The sequence below is a fragment of the Leptidea sinapis genome, chromosome 32 (assembly GCF_905404315.1).
Source record: "Leptidea sinapis chromosome 32, ilLepSina1.1, whole genome shotgun sequence".
NCBI lineage: Eukaryota > Metazoa > Arthropoda > Insecta > Lepidoptera > Pieridae > Leptidea > Leptidea sinapis.
The window spans coordinates 5947750-5966844 of NC_066296.1; the positions used below are offsets into that span (position 1 = coordinate 5947750).

General features: G+C 35.0%; 1 protein-coding gene across 2 annotated transcripts in view; it reads left to right on the forward strand.

The window, feature by feature from the left end:
• Positions 1-772: 772 nt before the first annotated feature.
• LOC126974414 (uncharacterized protein DDB_G0284459-like) overlaps positions 773-19095 on the forward strand; it is a 28152-nt gene continuing 9829 nt past the window's right edge. The window contains exons 1-7 of one of the 2 annotated variants that reach the window (XR_007731526.1): positions 773-1174; positions 3748-3882; positions 6785-6980; positions 8108-8513; positions 10385-11194; positions 12404-16326; positions 17955-18078. Coding sequence is in view for 1 of the 2 variants with exons in the window: in XM_050821896.1 (XP_050677853.1) it covers positions 1003-1174; positions 3748-3882; positions 6785-6980; positions 8108-8513; positions 10385-11194; positions 12404-12537; positions 17955-18078 (1977 nt within the window). In the remaining variant the exon portion in view is untranslated. The remainder of the gene's footprint in view (positions 1175-3747; positions 3883-6784; positions 6981-8107; positions 8514-10384; positions 11195-12403; positions 16327-17954; positions 18079-19095) is intronic. The other variant, XM_050821896.1, reaches the window with a different exon arrangement.

Consider the following 19095-nt stretch of genomic DNA (forward strand, 5'->3'; position numbering starts at 1 on the left):
AACAAGAGAATATAAGTTCGATATTTCGATTATGTTCACACTTCATATGTATCGTATATTTTGTGTAGAAAAGTTGGCAGTTATTTCGTTATATTATTATGATTATATGTCTGTATTCGCTCTGACAAACGGAATTATTCAAATTAAGTGAAGAAAGAAGTAATTTTCTAGAGCAGCAAAATTTTGATTACACACTCGGAGTGATTGTTATCATTGGCAAGTAGGTATATTTATCAAATACATTTTTTCAGTGGCTGTATATTTTCTGTAACTTAGTAACGTATTAATTGTTTTTTATCTGTGCAACGAAGAATGAGTTCTACATGCAAAGTAGATAGTACGAGCAGTCAACTGACTGAATCAGACTTGGATTACAATTTATATGATTTATTTATCTATAATAGACATTATCCTAAAAAATACGATAATTTCGATCCATGTACGATAATTTTACGGCCCTGGTACGATAGTCAGTCCACTTCAAGTTGCTAACGCTGTACAGTATACGTACGTAGACATAACTTTTTTTAATGGAGACGAAGGAAAGTATACTACTATCTCGCAAGTTTTACGGATACTTTCAACTAATTATTGTAAATATTTTTTTGGTTATTGCCAAATCAAATTAATAGAACGGCGATTTTCAAGGGTGAAATATCGATTCACTGGATCAATTATTTAATACTGCATAACGATTAAAAAATCGTCTTTTCGACCTTAACGATTCTTCGATTAATCGATCTCAGATCGCCATCCCTATCAAGCAGAAACTACGCAATTTGACAATTTGCAATTTGCAATAAAGCTATTCGCTAAGCGTGTGTATATTGTGTGTAATTTTAGATCAATAAATTATTTAAATCCATTTATATTTTGTAAGAGTACATTATATATCTGGGTACATAGCGATGATTATTGGTCAAGGATAACAGCATCGTCTCAATTTTATACCTCTACATCTGAATTCTGACTGTGATTCTGACAGAAGTGTTTGGTTTCAAAATGAGCAAATTAAACCCTCTCGGTTTAAGTTATGGGGATTCAGATGATGACTCAGACAGCGGTGCAATAGAACCTTTAACTAAGAAAGTGCATCAGGAGAAGACGAGTACTAAGAGTTACGCGATGCATAAACCGCCAGCTAATATTCATACACCGCCGATACCGCATTGCCGTAAGCATCATTTTATTTGAAGTATATTTAGTGTAAACTATAATTTATTGGTTCTTCTTCCAATTTCCACTCCCTATTACGAAAACATGAACATTCATTTATTCTATTTACTGACAATACCAACCCTATGATTTAATTGAAAAGAAAAAATATCAACACATCAGATTCCATATTATAGATGGTGTTCTGTATAATAAGAGGACATGGAATATTTTAGACTTGACATGTGATACATATCAGTAATCAATATTTAAGTGTACAAAGTTTCCACAAATGGTGATATTTTATTTTTCTTGGTGACCTCTATCTATATACCCTGGAACATCATTTTCCACACTATATTTCTGAATAATTTTCTGTAGTATTAGAGGTAAGAATGTATGAATCACAAATTTGAATAAAAAAGTAGGCTTGATTTTGCATATTTACTACTTATGTTTTTATGACCCAGACAAATAACCATTATTAAAATCAAAAACCTTCCTTTTTTTCACTAGCTTTATTTGTCTGCAGCATATCTCAGCCATAAAAATCTATATATGTTATTATTTCCACTTGGTTAGACTATTGAAATGGAGTAAAAATATTATGTTGATAGATTGTGTGTGATACACTTTTTTCTATTATTATATGCACTGTATCCACTTAATATTTTGTATACTACAGAATATATTCTTGTATTACCAGAACTTTTAAATTCTAAATGTTTGTACTATGTAGCGAGTTCAGATTGTCTCTTTATGCTCAGATTGTAATGAAACTTAGACCAAATGATGAAAAAAAATTCTATCAATCTATATCACACATTTTGGCTGAAATGGTGCTTCACTAAAATGCCAATTTGGCTAAAAACCTTAGGCTTTCCATGGACAATATGTTGGTTATTTTGAGCTAAGTCCAACAACTTCTATTGCATAATAATTCTACTAGCAGAAGTAGGGTAAAGGTTGACAACTAATGTGAGCCTATTTTGAGTGGTGCGGTGCAAGTCTAATCTTGCCATACCAATTGCCCAAGGTAGTTGTTACTCAAACCTCTAATGTCCCTGAGTACTGTGAGAGTCCTCAATGACCCCTGGTATTTGTCCAGTCCAAATGTGTGTGGCTATCTCTTATTTAATTTTGATTATGATATTTAATCATTTTAATTAAGCTCTAGACATGTGCCTGCCAGTAATACCTATATTAAAAAGCTATGACCCATTATCACATGAATTATTTTATGTAACAAGTTACATAAAACACACCCAAGGGTGTTACTTGCAAGAGAGCTTGAAATCTGTAGTATGGTAATGGTTCTTTTGCCTGTATGAATCTAATGATAAATAGAGGGAAAGAATAAAAAAAAAACAGTAACAACAACAACCGTTTTTTTTATTATGACAGTAAGGGATGAGACAAGCAGGACATTCAGCTGATTAAACACCCTGCCCATAACAATGCAATGCCACTCATGATTCTTGAAAAACCCAAAAATTCTGAGTGGCACTACAATTGTGCTTGTCACCTTGAGACATAAGATGTTAAGTCTCATTTGCCCAGTAATTTCATTAGGTAAGGCACCCTTCAGACCGAAACACAGTAATGCTTCACGGCCGAAATAGGCGCCATTGTGGTACCCATAATCTACAATGAAAAGAGCAACACTAATGTTGGGCGATGGTTTTTTTTTTCACCTCTGATATTTTCTGCTATCTTGGCGATCTGTGCCTAGCCCAAAAGCCAATTTATTGTCTGTTTTATGGTTAATGTTTGTCATGTACTTTATTTTTATAGTCAGCTCCATCGAACTGATCTACATGTTTGCTGACTATCTGGTGGTGAATCTATCATCTAGGTTAGGAATGCTGTGTCTTTTCAGTCTTTTGTATATGACATTACCAGGGTCCTCCAGTACGGAAGCCAAATTATTTATAGTTGCAGCTGGTACTTTATGCTGTAGTTGGTGATTTCCTCTTTCAGTGTTTAGTTTTAGATCAGCATGCATCAGCAGGTTGCTAATGTACTGGGGAATGTTACACATGTTTCATATTGTTTTACTTTGAATTCATTGCAGTATTTCTACATTGCTGTTCTTTGCTGTCCCCCATAGTTGAATCCCATAGGTCCATATTGGTTTAAGTATTGCTTTGTAAATTGACATGTTGCTACTGTTTGACAACTTAGACTTGTGTCCGATCATAAAGTCCATATCTCTCACTCTAGCATCAAGTTGTTTTCGTTTGGCTTGTATGTGTTTTCGCCAGGTCAGTCTGCGATCTAGATGCATTCCCAAGTACTTAGCATCATCTGCTCAAATGGATGATCTCACGGAATAGAGTATTTTCGTTATACAGATGAACTGGCGATGGTAATGTACAAGCAATAATTGATTCCAAGTTGATTCTTTAAGAATTAGTTCTAAGTTGTAATCCATATTGACACTCAATGCACCCATCACTATCCTCACACTTTGATTGGTGTATTGAGCGTCCTCAACAGCTATCCAAATTCATTGTGGCTTTTTATTATTACCTGAATTAATAAAATAAGATTTATGCATGAAATATTAAAATGTGTGTTTTTCATTTTCAGAATGGTCAGCATGTTACGATGAAAAAAGTGGTTTCACATATTATTGGAACCAACACACCAATGCCGTAACTTGGGAAGCACCACCTGAGTACTTACTAGCACTCAAACTGGCTCAGCAGCAAATAAGCACAGGAAGTATGTATTTTCTGTATATATTACAATAGTAAATTAAATTAGGTATAATATATTATTACAAATGTGTTTTCTTAATGTGACTTATTTATTTATTTGGAAGAGGGTGGCTATTTATCTAGTCCAAATGAGTCCTAGTAACACCACATCCAGTATTGAACTATTGTGTTTGTCACTCATACTTATAACTTGTTGTCAAGCCCTGTCACATTTACGAACCGCAGTATCTTCTTAATATGAGTATTACAAACAAGGGATTATATTAACTTGGGAGCAGGGTGTAGTCGCCAAATGAAATTGTATTCAGTAAACTTAGCCAAAGGTAGTCTTTTAGAATAGATTTTTTTTCTATACTTATTTATACAATGATATATTATTTTAAGATATACATTACATAATAGAAAATAAAATGCTTTTTTTATTTGTAACAGAACTTATATCCAGACTACGTATGTAAAAATCTAATGTTGATTTCTTCAAAATCTCAATTCTCCTAAAGGTTTTTATAATTTTGAAGTTTTGATATAGTATTTTATTCAGTTAAGAGCATGTTTTTGTTAATATACATAATTTTAATTTTAAAATGAGCCACAGTAAAGAGTGGCTTATTCTTAAATAGTTATTTGACAAAAATACTTCACAAATCTGATAAAGAATATAGATTTATTATTATTATATTACCTTCGGTGACTGTTTTTTATTTTAAATGTTTTTTTTTTTATGGAATAGGAGGACAAATGAGCGTAGGGGTCTCCTGGTGTTAAGTGATCACCGCCGCCCACATTCTCTTGCGGAATCACAACAGCGTTGCCGGCCAAGTCTCCGGGCCTTTGTGTGTTTTGTTTGATATGTTGAGTGAGAGATTATAAGCTATAATTTAGGAAAATTTTACTGTAGTGATTTCTTTGATTAACGCGAGTATCACACATTTAAATAAAAAAAAAATAAGGGATTAAATTATACATGTAATTTATAATTGATTTTTTGTCTCCCTGCAAACTTCGAACTTTTGGTCTAAATTTAGAAACAAAATAGTACTTTTATGCAAATACCTAATGTGAAAATTCTATTATAAAACACGAGTTTTAATCTTTGAAAATCTATTACATATATTTAAGTATTTAATTTACCTAGTATATGAAGGTAAAGTAACCAAAGAGGATGTAAGTACTACGTAATAAAAGGCGGAACTGCCTAAGTAAAAATTGAAATTTAGTTTAGTATAAAACGTGCAGTGATTTTACAGAAGTTTGAAATAGTAGTAATTACAGTATCGCGATTGGCCACGAAATATAACCCGGCTAAATGTTAGCCGGCCAAAGCGAACAGTTGCTGAAAACTTAGTGGATTTCGGCTATCTGCATGTTTTACAAGATTATAGACGTCATCTGTAAATGTGACAGCATGACTGCATGTTTCATACAAACGAGCGAATCGCTTTTTTCTAAAAGAGTTTGGGACAGACGCCTTAAAGTGACGTTTTCAGAATACTGTAGTGCCATCTGTTAGTTGGCCCGAAAATGAAAGCTTTGTCAGCTGTCATTCGCTTTGAAATCTTTCAATTTTTCTTTAATTGTGTCACTGCCCACCCCGCCACAAATGGCGGCTACTTCTAGCGTTTGCGCACATATTATGTGGAATTCGGCGGCAGGAATCAGGTTAAACAGCTCTTAGGAACACGCCCCGTGATAAATGCGGTAGAAGAGACACAATGAAGCGACGTCTCTACGCAACGCCAAGTGATCCAGCCGTTCACAGAGCACTGGGTCCCCGACAATTCGAGCTGCTCTGCGTTGCACGTGGTCAAATGGATCGAGCGGGGTGGGTGGGTGTGGGTGCGCAGGACCAGAGATGACAGCAATACTCCATGTGTGGTCGGACCTGCGCTTTGTAGAGCGCTAGTATGTGAGCCGGCTTGAAGTATTGCCGTGCTCTATTGATGACGCCCAGCTTCTTCGAAGCCAATTTGGCTTTGCCCTCCAGATGGCCACGGAATTGGCAATCGCTCGAGATTTCGAGACCCAGTATTACGATACTAGGCGAGGCTTTAAGGGAACTGTTGTCGAAGAGCGATACGACGAATGTGGTTTTTTAGTGGTTAACGCGCAAACTAGAGTCTTCTGGTGGTTAAATTGGACAAGGTTCAATTTACCCCATTCCGCGACCTTCTCGAGAGAGGACTCGACAGAAGACACAAGTTTCTCCCGGCCCGTGTATACGGCATCACCAGTGCTGTCGACTGCATAGCAATGTATTTTGGAGGTGTCCAACATATCATTGATATGCAGAAGAAACAGCGTGGGAGATAGCGTTCACGGGCTTGGGAATCAAGCAAAAACCGTCGACGACTTGTATGCTGTGCCCAGTCAGGAAGCTGGAGGTCCACTTGCATAAGCTCTCGGGAAGCCCAAATGATGGAAGTTTTGAGAGGAGCGCCTTGTACCATACACGATCATAGGCCTTTGCTATATCCAGGCTAACTGCTTGGCTTTCCCCCTTGCTTTCAATAGCCACCGCCCATCTATGTGTTAGGTATACCATAAGATCACCTGCCGACCGACCATGGCAAAAGCCGTATTGTCGGTCGTTGATCAACTGGTGACCCTCTAGGTATACCAAAAGCTGGCGGCTAATTATGTTCCCCATGATTTTGGAGAGCAGGCAGGTAATAGCAATAGGCCTGTAGTTTGCCGGATCCGAAATGTCTCCTTTTTTTTTGGATCGGATGGACAAGGGCTGACTTCCATGAGTCAGGGACTACGCCTTTGGAATAAAAGAATGTTTTATAATATATTTTTTAAATATTTTAAATTTATACATAATCTTAAAGACATAATATTTATTATTAAACATCATCCTTTAATGAGTTTGTATGAAATATCTTAATTAAACCTTAAAACTATAGAAACAGCAGAAGTGACAGCTGCAGAATGGAAGTTGTACCAACAGAGCCTTGTTGAGAAGCAACAACCACAAAATAATGCAAATGTAAAACCACCACCTGTAAAAAAGCAAGTGAAAAAGAATAATAATATGTGCATGGTGACATGTAAAGAAAAAAAAATTGTTAGAAAGAGGCCTTCAAGTGACAGTGACACTGAGTGAGTATTAAGTGTTTTTTTTTTTTATATACATCATGTATTCTCATTTTTTTAATTCATTCTATATTACACTAAGTTTCATATTGTGGTTACTAGATAGAGTTTTGATATATGGGAGCAGAATATAAACAAGTATAAGTGTCCATTGATGTTAAGTGAACTACAAGATCATTTTAGTCTTTTAGGAAGGTGTACATACTTTTTTAAAATACCTTTTTTTTATGAAAATAAGGGACGAGACGAGACGACACCTTGCCCATTACAATGCAGTGCCTCTTAGCATTCTTGAAAAACACAAAAATTCTGAGCGGCAATACAATAAATAGCACTTGTCACATCAAGACATAAGATGTTAAGTCTCATTTTCCCAGTAATTTCACTAGCTACGGCAGCCCGCTTCCGGCAGAAATAGGCGCCGTTGTATTTGGTACCCATAATCTAGCCGGCAACCTGTGCAAAGGAGCCTCCCAAAGTAAAATACCAGTGTTGTATTATCCTAATTTGATTTAAGTCTGTAAGCTTCACTAACCGGCTTTTACCAAATATGAGGAAGGGAAAATCAGTGCATATACACACTGTAAGGCCGCATAAATGAACACCAAAGTCTCAACTCTCGGGCACTTTTTAAGGGTTGTTCACACAATGGATCTGACAAACAAACTGTCAATCCTCAATGGATTGATACAATTATGTTCAACTTTCTGTTCAATATCCCAAAAACATATTTTACTACTACATACACTAGATTTTTTTTAAATATATCACTAGTAGGATACAAAATAATGATTACACAGTATTTTCCATAGAGAGGAATTGTCATTGGTTAATACATTTAGAAAAAGTTTACATCTGTATTGTAATCGTTATTAGTTTGCCCTCTTTAGTATGTATCCCACCTTACACCTTAGGGAGATGGGAATGGCTGAAAACGAGCGCTGCATGAAAATATTATTTCAAGCAGCATAAGCTGAGCCTACTCCCTTTTGTTTTAATGTATGTTTGTAATAAGCTGATATTGTATACTTAAATTAAGTTCAAGGCAATAAATTTTATTATTATTATTAATAATGCATGTAGAATTTTGAGATTGTTTTCTTGAATAAGAATTAAATAAACAATTGTTACAGCTATAAAATAGAACTGATAACATCATATCACAACTCTGATTCAGAGTCTTATGATGATGATATCCCAGCAATACCACAAGCTACTTCAACATCAGCACCAAATGTGAGGCAACCACTGAAGAGGCAGAAAACAAAACCAAACACTGAATTTGCACCAACAAAGCAAACATATTCTCAGCCGATTGGTCCAACTCTACCATCAAAAGTGAGTGGGCCTGCTCCTCCGATTATCCCAGGTGTACCAAAACTAGTGTACTCAATGTCCATTGGACCAGAACTACCGCCAAAACAAACTTATTCATCAGCAATTGGACCTGAACTACCTCCAAGTGAACCTAAATCACCGATAATTCCGCCAGTTCAAGAAAATATAACAAAATCACCTGAAAGTTGTGCTAGCACTGAGGTAATAATCATTTATAACATATAGATAGCTAGATTTAAGTGTAAAGTCCTTTCCCTTAAAGCCTCTTCTAGTATCGGAATTCGGCCAATTCCGCGGTCATCTGGAAGGCAAAGCCATATTGGCTTCAAAGAAACTGTGCGTAATAAATAGAGCACGGCAAGACTTCAAGCCGGCCCACATTCTAGCGCTCTACAAAGCAGGTCCGGCCAAATATGGCTCTGGTCTGGCGCACCCCAGTATCAGCTCGATCCAATTGACCCCGTGCAATGCACAGCACCTCGAATTACCGGGGACCCAATGCTTTGTGAACGGCTAGATCACCTGGCGCTGTGTAGGAACATGGCTTCATTCTGTGTCTGCTACCGCATTTATCACGGGAGTGTTCCGAAGAGCTGTTTTAACTGATTCCTGCCGCTGAATTCAACCATCGCATGACACGCCTAAAATCAGGATATCATCTCCAGCATCTGGATAAGTGGCGGTCCTCCACACAAAGCTGTGGAATAAGCTTCCTTGTGTGATGTTTCCGGGGCGATAAGACATGGTTACCTTCAAAAAAAGGGGGAGAAATGGGTGGCGGTGATCATTTAACACCAGGTGAACTGTAAGCTAGTTTGTCCTTCTTTTCCATATGGCAAATATGTCAGGAGTGCTTTTCATTCAGTTACATTACTTAATAAAAATATTGTTATGGCTACATAAAGGATGTAGCATAATAGTCCATACCTTTCATTTCCTCATGAATCCTAACTATCAATTTTGAATGTTAGATCCGTGTTCAAACAATCAAACAAATACAATTATTCAACCTAAAAATATTTTAAAGCCCATTTAAAAAAAAATTATTTGAATTAGAATTGAAGTCGTTATGAAGCTAATTTTATTTATATTTCTAATTTACTAGTTACGTTTTTCCATTGCATATTAAAAAAATATAAGATTAAATTTAACAACATTATTTTATTTTGATTACGCATAATATCGAAAAGAACTAGATAAGAGGCAGTTTTCAGGCAGGAAAAGGCAGTTTTATATAAGACAGTATTATGATGTAATCTTATTATTTTTTATTATAAATATATATTTTTCTTAGTATTTTTTTACAACACTGTATTTAAGCAAATACACTTCCCCACTGTAAAGAATTGTCAGCACTCATCAGCCACAAGTTAGGATATCATCCCCACCATCTGGATGTGTGGCGATCCTCCACAGTGCGGTTTTCAAGGAGCTTTCTTCCACGTACTACAGCTGTGGAATGAGCTTCCTTGTGCGGTGTTTCCGGGACGATACGACATGGGTACCTTCAAAAAAAGCGCGTGCACCTTCCTTAAAGGCCGGCAACGCTCTTGTGATTCCTCTGGTGTTGCAAGATAATGTGGCGGTGATCACTTAACACCAGGTGACCCGTACGCTCGTTTGTCCTCCTATTTCCATACAAAAAAAGATACTTACATGAAACCCGCATGTCTAATTAATAGATATTAAGCTATATAGTTTATTGATGTACACAACCTTACCTTTGTCCAATATTTGTTAAAAAAATCTGATAAAATTTTTTGAGAAACTATTTTATTTTAAAACATTAGTAACAAGTTATATAAATGATGATAACCAATCCTGAAATTCCAAATGTATACTAATCAAAGTTTATGTTAACTCTCAAGTCACAATGCTCACGAACTTCTGCCATGATTTGTACTCAAGCAATTTATGTCATAAGTCTTAGCATTGTTTATGTTAAGATGTGACTTTGATAATGATATACAAATTTATGATGGGTTAAAGTTTTCAATCTGATGAAGACCACATAAAAATTAAGACACATCTCTATAGATGCACAAATTAATGGTTGGATTTTTACTCCGCAGCAAGGAAAATCAACACCAAAACCTGTGGATGAGAATAGTGATGATGAAAATTCGTTACTAGAAAAATTAAAAGATAAAGCAAAGTTATTAGAAAAACTGGGTGGCGAATTGCCGTCTGAAATACAGAGAATAATCAAAGAGGATTCTGAAAAATGTTCACCAAAGTCTGATACTAGAAATTTAGATGTCGACGAATTGCTAGCAGAAATAGAGAAGAAAGAATTACCAAAAGTAGCTAAGGCAAAGAAAATTGATTTGGAAGTTAAAATAGATAGTGCAAGTAATTCGCCTCGTTCAATGACGCCGCCTATAGATGATAAAATATTGAATAAAATAAATGGTGCCACTCTATTTCCTAGTGCTGTGAATATAAGTGAAACAGTAATGATTAGACCTAAGACTCCTCCAGTTGAGAAAGAAAAAAAACCAAACATGTATTTGCTCGATACTAAAGATGTAGTTGAATCTCATAGGAAGAAACTCAGAATTTCAAACTCAGTTCTGCCAAAAAAGATAGAGAAAGTAGCAACTCCATCATACACAACAAAGTATAGTCAGTTTATTGAAGGATTCTCCAGTGAACGAACAGGTCTCGGCTTCAGTGGAGATGATAACTCTAACAGTGTTCCAAAAAATTCCATTAGTTATGGGAATGGTTTAGTGTTCACAAAAGGTGAGACACTCAATGAAGATAAGAAGGATGAAGATTTAGACAACTTGGTAGATCTTGTTGAGGCGAAGTTGAAGTACTTGAATGAATTGCAACCAAGTGAACTCACACCAGTCCAGGAGATGTTAATACAAATGCAGGTAAGTTTTATTCCAAATGAAATGAAATGAAATTTTATTTGCAGGAAACATTGTACTTAAGGTGTTAACAATATAATGGATAATTCAATATGTTTCGTTAATTGACATGCAAAATATGTTACAAAATTGTCTAAACACTAATCGTACTGTTATATTGAAACATGTCGGATTTCACAATGATATCAATAATATTTATAAAATGAAATTTTAAGATATTATAATATGAGACGTAAATAACTTAATAATTCATTTAGTACCTATGTATAATATTAACAAATTCAATGTCATAAAAGTATATTAATTTACATATATTATTATCAAATAGAATAATTCATTTTGTATTGAAAAATTCATATAAACTAAAGAAGCACTTATTTGTTAACCACTGATGCAGTCTTCTTTTAAAAACTTTGAACGGTAAATCTTTCAATTCATTGGGCAATTTATTATATATTTTCACAGACATGCTGAAACAATTTCTACTAAAAGATGTAGTTCTACAGAAGGGCAAAGCCAAGGAAGTTTATTTATTTTCCATGAAACCTCCATATTATAGTGTTTATTAGTAGTGTAGATTAGCGAAATGGCAAAAAGTGGATTGCTGAAGTGTTTAAGATAATGACATTTAATTTCATGCATGTGATTCAAGTCTGTAGGGTATATTTTATAGCAATTTAGCGGTACAGCCACATAAGAGATTACAATTTAACACCCTTATTCATAATAGTCTGCTAACTTAAAACATTGCTAATTCTCACTCTGTCTTCTTCTATTGACCTAAGTCAGAATGAAAAAAACACTCCTAAGCGGCTGTTTAAAGTTAGCGCGGACCATTATGAATAAGGGGGTTATAGTATAAGGTCTAAGCATCAACAATCTAATCTATGCATCTTTTTCTTTAATATTACGTAAAATTGATTAAAAAAAACAAAATTGTAATTTATATCAGAAAATTAATTACAGGTAATTGCCATTTTTTATATGCAACCTATCACTAAATTAGTGACACTAAAAATTCCTTCAAATTCATTTAAAATTAGTTTTATCAAAAAAACAGATACCTGCAGAATAGAGCAGTGGAATCTTAGGCTAGTAGGTTGTTTAGTGATATGGTGAAATAATGCATTTAATCATCGCATGGGCATTCTTCTTCTACCACTTGTAAGCGAAAGGAAATAATAACAGAGATGTTTTGATGTGTGTGTACAGACACTGTTGAACGCGTTTCGTGTTGGCGCACTAACCGGCGATTATCTGCGTCGTTGGAGCGGCGCCGCACAACAGTCACTGAGCACGCACGAGGCCGCCGCTGCACCTCCCGGCTGGCTCTGCGTCTTCCAGAGGTACGCCCCTTACCACCGAGCCCCCTTGCGAGCGTTTCCCTCTCGCACACACCGTTACCACACCAACACTCAAACACATCCACGATCTATATTGATATCTAGCTAAACGCACACAATAAAACAAACAGAATTAAATAACTTATCAAACGGGTTCACACGGTTCTTATTTAGTTGATCAATTGCTAATTCGCTATTCTATTCTTTCTACTGTGGCTTTTGTGCAAGGTATACCACAAGTTAGCCAATGTCACATTGAAGTAATAACAATAATAAAATGTATTGCCTTGAAGTAAATTTAAATATACAAAATCAACTTAATAATATTATAAACTTACATTAAGACAAAATGGCGTAGGCCCAGCTTATGCTGCTTGATATAATATTTTCATGCAGCGCTGGTTTTCAGCCATCCCCAAGTAGACCACCAAGCTTTGAGTATTGGTATTCTAGTTTTAATGGTAGTGATGGGTGCTAAAGATTGAAACAAGTTGTATTTTCTTATTTTATATACAAATATACATACTGGACTGTAAATCCATAGGTCGCTGGTTCATATCCGGCTCGAAGGACCAAAAAAAAAGTAGAGGCTGATGCTTTAACTTTCCATACATTTGGTATAAAATGATATTTATCATTTTATACCAAATATCATTTACCATTTATACCATTTGGTATAAAATGATATTTATCATTTTATACCAAATGGAAGGCAGAGACAAAGTGGAAGGATGAGTTACTATAAATAAAACCGTTCCTATTGAGTAATGAATGATAACTAACTTTATTTTATTAGGAAAATAAAATGCACGCGTTTATGAATCGCGGCAAATAACAATGAAAATACTTACAACAACAATATTATGTACGGTTTATAACTCGTACAGTTAGACTATATAATATATACACAAATAATAATTACTAAAATTATTAAGTATTTAATTATTTGTGATATTAACAATTTAATTTTATTCTTTTTAATATATTTACAAAAGAAGTGAGAAATAATAATAATTATTACCTTATTTCTTGTAAAATACTATAAATATTAATTAAGTACTCCAGGAACTTTATAAATTCGGTCATCTTTGGTACCTGTGTTGAGTTGATTCTATTCGAACTATCTGAACATGTTCATTGGAATTCATTTTAATCTTTGTTGTTTCGTTGGGCAACTAATGTTAGATCCATGTGAATCCGCCATTAGATATAAATTTACACTTTTAAAATTGCTATATCCGTATTCAGTTTACACACAGTCATATCATTTTCCCGATTGAGTTAGCACATTTGATGGACATATTCTGCTTTTGTGTACTACTTCTAAGTATATTTATATTTTTTCTAATAGTGAGAGTTAGACCAAGAGACAAATTCAACTTGGAACCATCAAATTCAACACATACAAGTGAATGAATTAGATAATTTATAATTATCCAAGTATATAGTTACTTGGTATGTATGTATGTTTCTACAATTTCATTTTAGTTTGATTAATAAACTCGAGAAGAACATACTTATACACATAAAAATTTATAATATTCACAAATATTGTCTACGAATTTTACAGACTCGAAGAAAAAAGAACTTATCTGTAACATTCATAAATAGATGCTGACAAAGTATCCACAGTCCAGGCCTTTTCTGGATGTTGTACATCTAGAGATACAGAATGAAATGGTTTTAATTAATATCAGTTGTCAGATTTTTTAGAGGATAAAAAGTACTTGTGTTGATATTGTATCCAACGAAATAACTAAGGCCTATCTCAGATGACACACTTTTTGTGCTATCGAGTCTGCGGCACACAAAAAGTATGCATTGCGCGCGCAAAACGTCTGTGGAAGATATTTTACAGACTTAACGCACACGACGTACACTTTCGCTCATTTTGTCGGCAGAACTGTAGGGATGTACACGCAATGGAAGTACAGAGATTGTGGTGTATTGTTTCCTACTTGAGATATAAAAAAGAAGAAGAAATTATAGAGAATTTTGGGTTCATCTTATTCTTTCAGAACGATTATTAAAGGGACTCATTCATATTAAACACTTAGTTCTAACATTATATCCAAATAAATTTACCTAAATCTTTACCTTCATCCCAAAATTTTCTTTTTAAATTTCTGTCATGATACTCGCCAAAGATGTATCATACAGTGCTGGTCTATTTTCTATTTCTTGAAAAATAATCGATATATCGATGTCTAGCGCCATGATACACGTCAATCACTAGCAAATGCAGACGACAGACTAAAGTGAGCGTCGTCTGCGCTATACGTGTTAACGCGAACGTTATATCTTTTTGGCGCACTTTTTGTACGGCGCGGTCTGTCAGATCTGCGAGGATATTGTGTGTGTCAAACTTTTTGCGCGTCCTTTGCGGTACTGCATATAATTCTATATGTTTTATTATCACAGACTAAAAAGTGCATCACGGATAGTCTATCGTCTGTGATAGGCCTAAAGTTTATTGATTCACCTATAGAAGAGGTGAATGGATTAAATATAAAAGTGATAAATTTTTCTTCCTATTACATTCAAATATATATTTTTCATTTCAAATTTGAAATTATCCTTTTTATTAGTAATTAATAGACTGGATCAATTCTAAAAAATAGTGTAGTTATAATAAAATTGTATTACGTATTACCATATCCATTGTGAAATAAGTCCTTTAACATTTTTTAATGTCACCTGACTGCGATATAGATCAGCCAAATATATTTTGTAAGTAATCAAATTAATAAAATTGTTTTGACAAAAGTATAAACAGGGCGAGTTGCAAATTGTCTTTTTCTAATATTTATATTGATAACATATATTTGTAGTAAAATTGTGATATTGATTTTCGTCTGTGATAATATATGGTACCTGTCTTATCTATATAATATATATTTGTTAAGAATAAATTATATTTTATAAGCATCGAGTTTCTCTGAATCCCGGCGAGTTTTCTGCAGCGCTATCGATACGACACCCGACTCTTCGAAATCCTGTTTATCACAAAATTTGCAAGCGACTAGTGGTTTAGACTCTTTTATGTTAATAGTCCAAGGGGCGGCGGTAGTTTTCTTGATTTCATTTATATTTTTAAAATTATAATTTTCGATTTCATTACAAATATTTTTTTAGTGCCGAATACGAATTTAATTGATGTCTTGAATTAATAATAATAATAAATGTGTGTGTTTACCAGAATGCACAGGTAAGAAGTGTAACTTATTTATGACATATCATTTTTCTACTATTTACAACTTCACAGAAAATATCTGTATTAAATTAAAGCTATTTTATCATATAGACATGCATACAAAAGTCTTTATTTTATCAATTTTAAAGTAATATATTATATAATACCTTTACGTCACTATACTGAAATTTGATAAAACAATATGGCGCGTAACCGAAAATCGTGACGACATTGCTATAAAATTTCTCTCAAACCTCGATAAAAAAGTTTTACTTCAATAAAAATAATGGTTATTTGAGTTTTTGAAAAAAAAAAAAAGATCACGCCTTGTGCCACATTTAACTTAATGTCGTTTGGTTACGAACAGACTCGAAATTTTAAAAGGTCTACTTAGACGCTTTTTTATCGTGTTAGTTCTACAACTGCCGTGGTTTTATATTGTAAATATTTTTTTTTTGGAACCGCCTGGTCGCTTGCCTTACTATAAGTAATCAATTTATGATGAAACAATATTCTAATACCCACAATAACGATTGAAGCTCGAAGATTGATGCAAGATGGCGGGGATAAGAGAAGCGGAGCTCACCACGTAAGTTCCGGTAAGGATATGACGTCATACACTTTTACATTTAATTGCCGGTAATGCACTTTGATCTTTTCCAGAACATCGAGTGACGACATGAGTCGGACGGTGTATTGTCTTCGGGAACTTGTTTTGCCTTTCGATACATTCACGTTGTTTTGTTTTAAATGAAAGTTAATTAAGAAACTGCCATTTTGTGGTTAGTATGTTAATAATAACGTAATATTATTAGTAATCATTTGACAAGTTAAACGTGAATATACCTAAAAAGCAACGTCTAGAGGAGAAATTACCGGATTTGCACATAGTAACAGGTATTTAAGCCCAGTCCCTAATGGGCTACTGTTAATATTTTTTACTTATACTCAAACTTGTTTTTTTTGGTCCATTTTCGTGGATGAAGTGCTGGGGCCCTGTACTGTTATTTCATCTCATTTGTGAATTAAGCTTTCATAGGTAATGTCGTTATCATTCGGGTCGAAAACTAAATATGTATTTATTGATTTCTTATAAATCGAGGGCTCGTTTCACGACTTTTCTCTAAGTCTCGTAGTTTTCGACTTGGCCATCACCACGCGTCGTTCTCAAAAAAAAGGAAAACCATCCTGTATAAATTAACTTTGTTTGATAACTGAAATACTACGTGAATCAACTGGATTGGTTTTGTGCTCATACTAACGCGTGTATTTACTCAATGTATCCTGCCGCGTCACGGGTAAGATTGAATGTTTCATCAAAAAATGCAAATATTAAACGCGATTTTACGCAAATAATTATTTTTAATAACGTCATCTGTTAAATCATTGAGTCACTTGCATCTTCGGTTATTGTATCTCGAATCCAGGTTTCTGTAGAGTTGTTGGTGTCTCTATACTGGTGTACCAACCAAACTTTTTTTTTCCTTTATTGTTCACAATTAAAAGTATTACAAAGAAAATACATATAAAGTCACCCACAAGAAACCATGTAAGGTTTATCCGTGGGGACGAGATCGCTCTTAATTACTTATATTATTATATTAAATTCCTATAACAATTATATTAACACGCCTGATAATATACATAATTACATTATAAATTGTTTGTTTAATAAATACTTTGCCTTTTCCGGTTTTTTCTCAATGCTTTCTAAAACGTTTGCTGGCAAACCATTTAGTATTCCGCCTACCATATGCATTTTTACATTTAGGTAATATTTATGTGTTTAGGTGGGACAGACTACGGAGATGTGGTTGCCGTGACCGTCTTATTAAAGCCTTAATGTTTGAGATTTCTTCCATTACAACAGAGATCACCAGATCACCTATACTCATAATTGAAGTAAGGTATGGTACGATATGACACGTCTGACTTAAAATACTTAGAGAAATATAGAGTTATGACTGAAATAACATATCTATTAGTAAAACGTAAATTGTGGGTACATTTCAAATAACTTAAAAATGAATCATATAAGAGAACTTGACATTCATAAGTGTCATTTCCTTGACCTACATGAATGGAGTGATTTAGATTTGACTTAAGTCACCGCGTAAAGGCCTTAGATTGTGAGTAAATGAGAGCTTAATTAACATTAGTTGAAATAGAGTGACGGGGCGTGTCGTGAGCCTACCGGGACTTGTGTTTGTACGTTTGTGTGACGCAGGTCGGAGGGACGGTACTGCTACCGGCGCGAGGCGGATGGGCTCGTGCAGTGGGAGTTTCCCGCCGTGCTCACTACCGACATGGACATCAGCACCACGCCTCCTCATGCCAGCGTCGACGACAAGGTAACTATCATTGCAAGACCAGTGAAGAGTTGCCCTGTTTTCCCGGGGCTTAAAAAGAAAAGGGAAGTCCCAGGCTCAAGGGTGTCGTAAGAGACGACTGAGGGCATTTACAAGTGGGAGGCTTCTTTGCACAGGATGCTGGCTAGATTATGGGTACCACAGCGGTTTCTGCCGTGAAGCAGTAAGGCACCGTAGCTAGTGAAATTACTGGGCAAATGAGACTTAACATCTTATGTCTTAAAGTGACGAGCGCAATAGTAGTGCCGCTCTGAACTTTTGGGTTTTTCCTTCGGAATCCTGAACGGTACTGCATTGTAATGGGCAGGGTGTATCAATTACCGTCAGCTGAACGTCCTGCTCGTCTCGCCTCGTCCCTTACTGTCAATGTTATGTTACAGTAATGATAACAACCAAACTTCACTCAATTCATTATTTACGTTAATGATCTTCCTTACTTTAAAATAAAAACAAGGTAGTATTGTTTGCAGATGAGATATCAATCATTTTTAAAGTGAAATATAACCAAGTTATGTATGGCGAAGTATCTTACATAGTGTACTGGTTTAACGCCAATAACCTATTGTTAAATAGCAAGAAAATCAAACATAAAGCGCCATTTTTTTTATGGAATAGGAGGACAAACGAGCGTACGGGTCACCTGGTGTTAAGTGATCACCGCCGCCCACATTCTCTTGCAACACCAGAGGAATCACAAGAGCGTTGCTGGCCTTTAAGGAAGGTATACGCGCTTTTTTTGAAGGTACCCATGTCGTATCGTCCCGGAAATACCGCACAAGGAAGCTCATTCCACAGCTTTGTAGTACGTGGAAGAAAGCTCCTTGAAAAGTGAACACCGCACTGTGGAGGACCGCCACACATCCAGATGGTGGGGATGATATCCTAACTTGTGGCGTGTCGTGCGAAGGTGGAATTATGTCAAAAATGTAATTGCGAATTTTTTGTTAAACGGAAATAGTTGATTCTGCAATCTGCTATATTTTTAGTAGTATTTTTAAT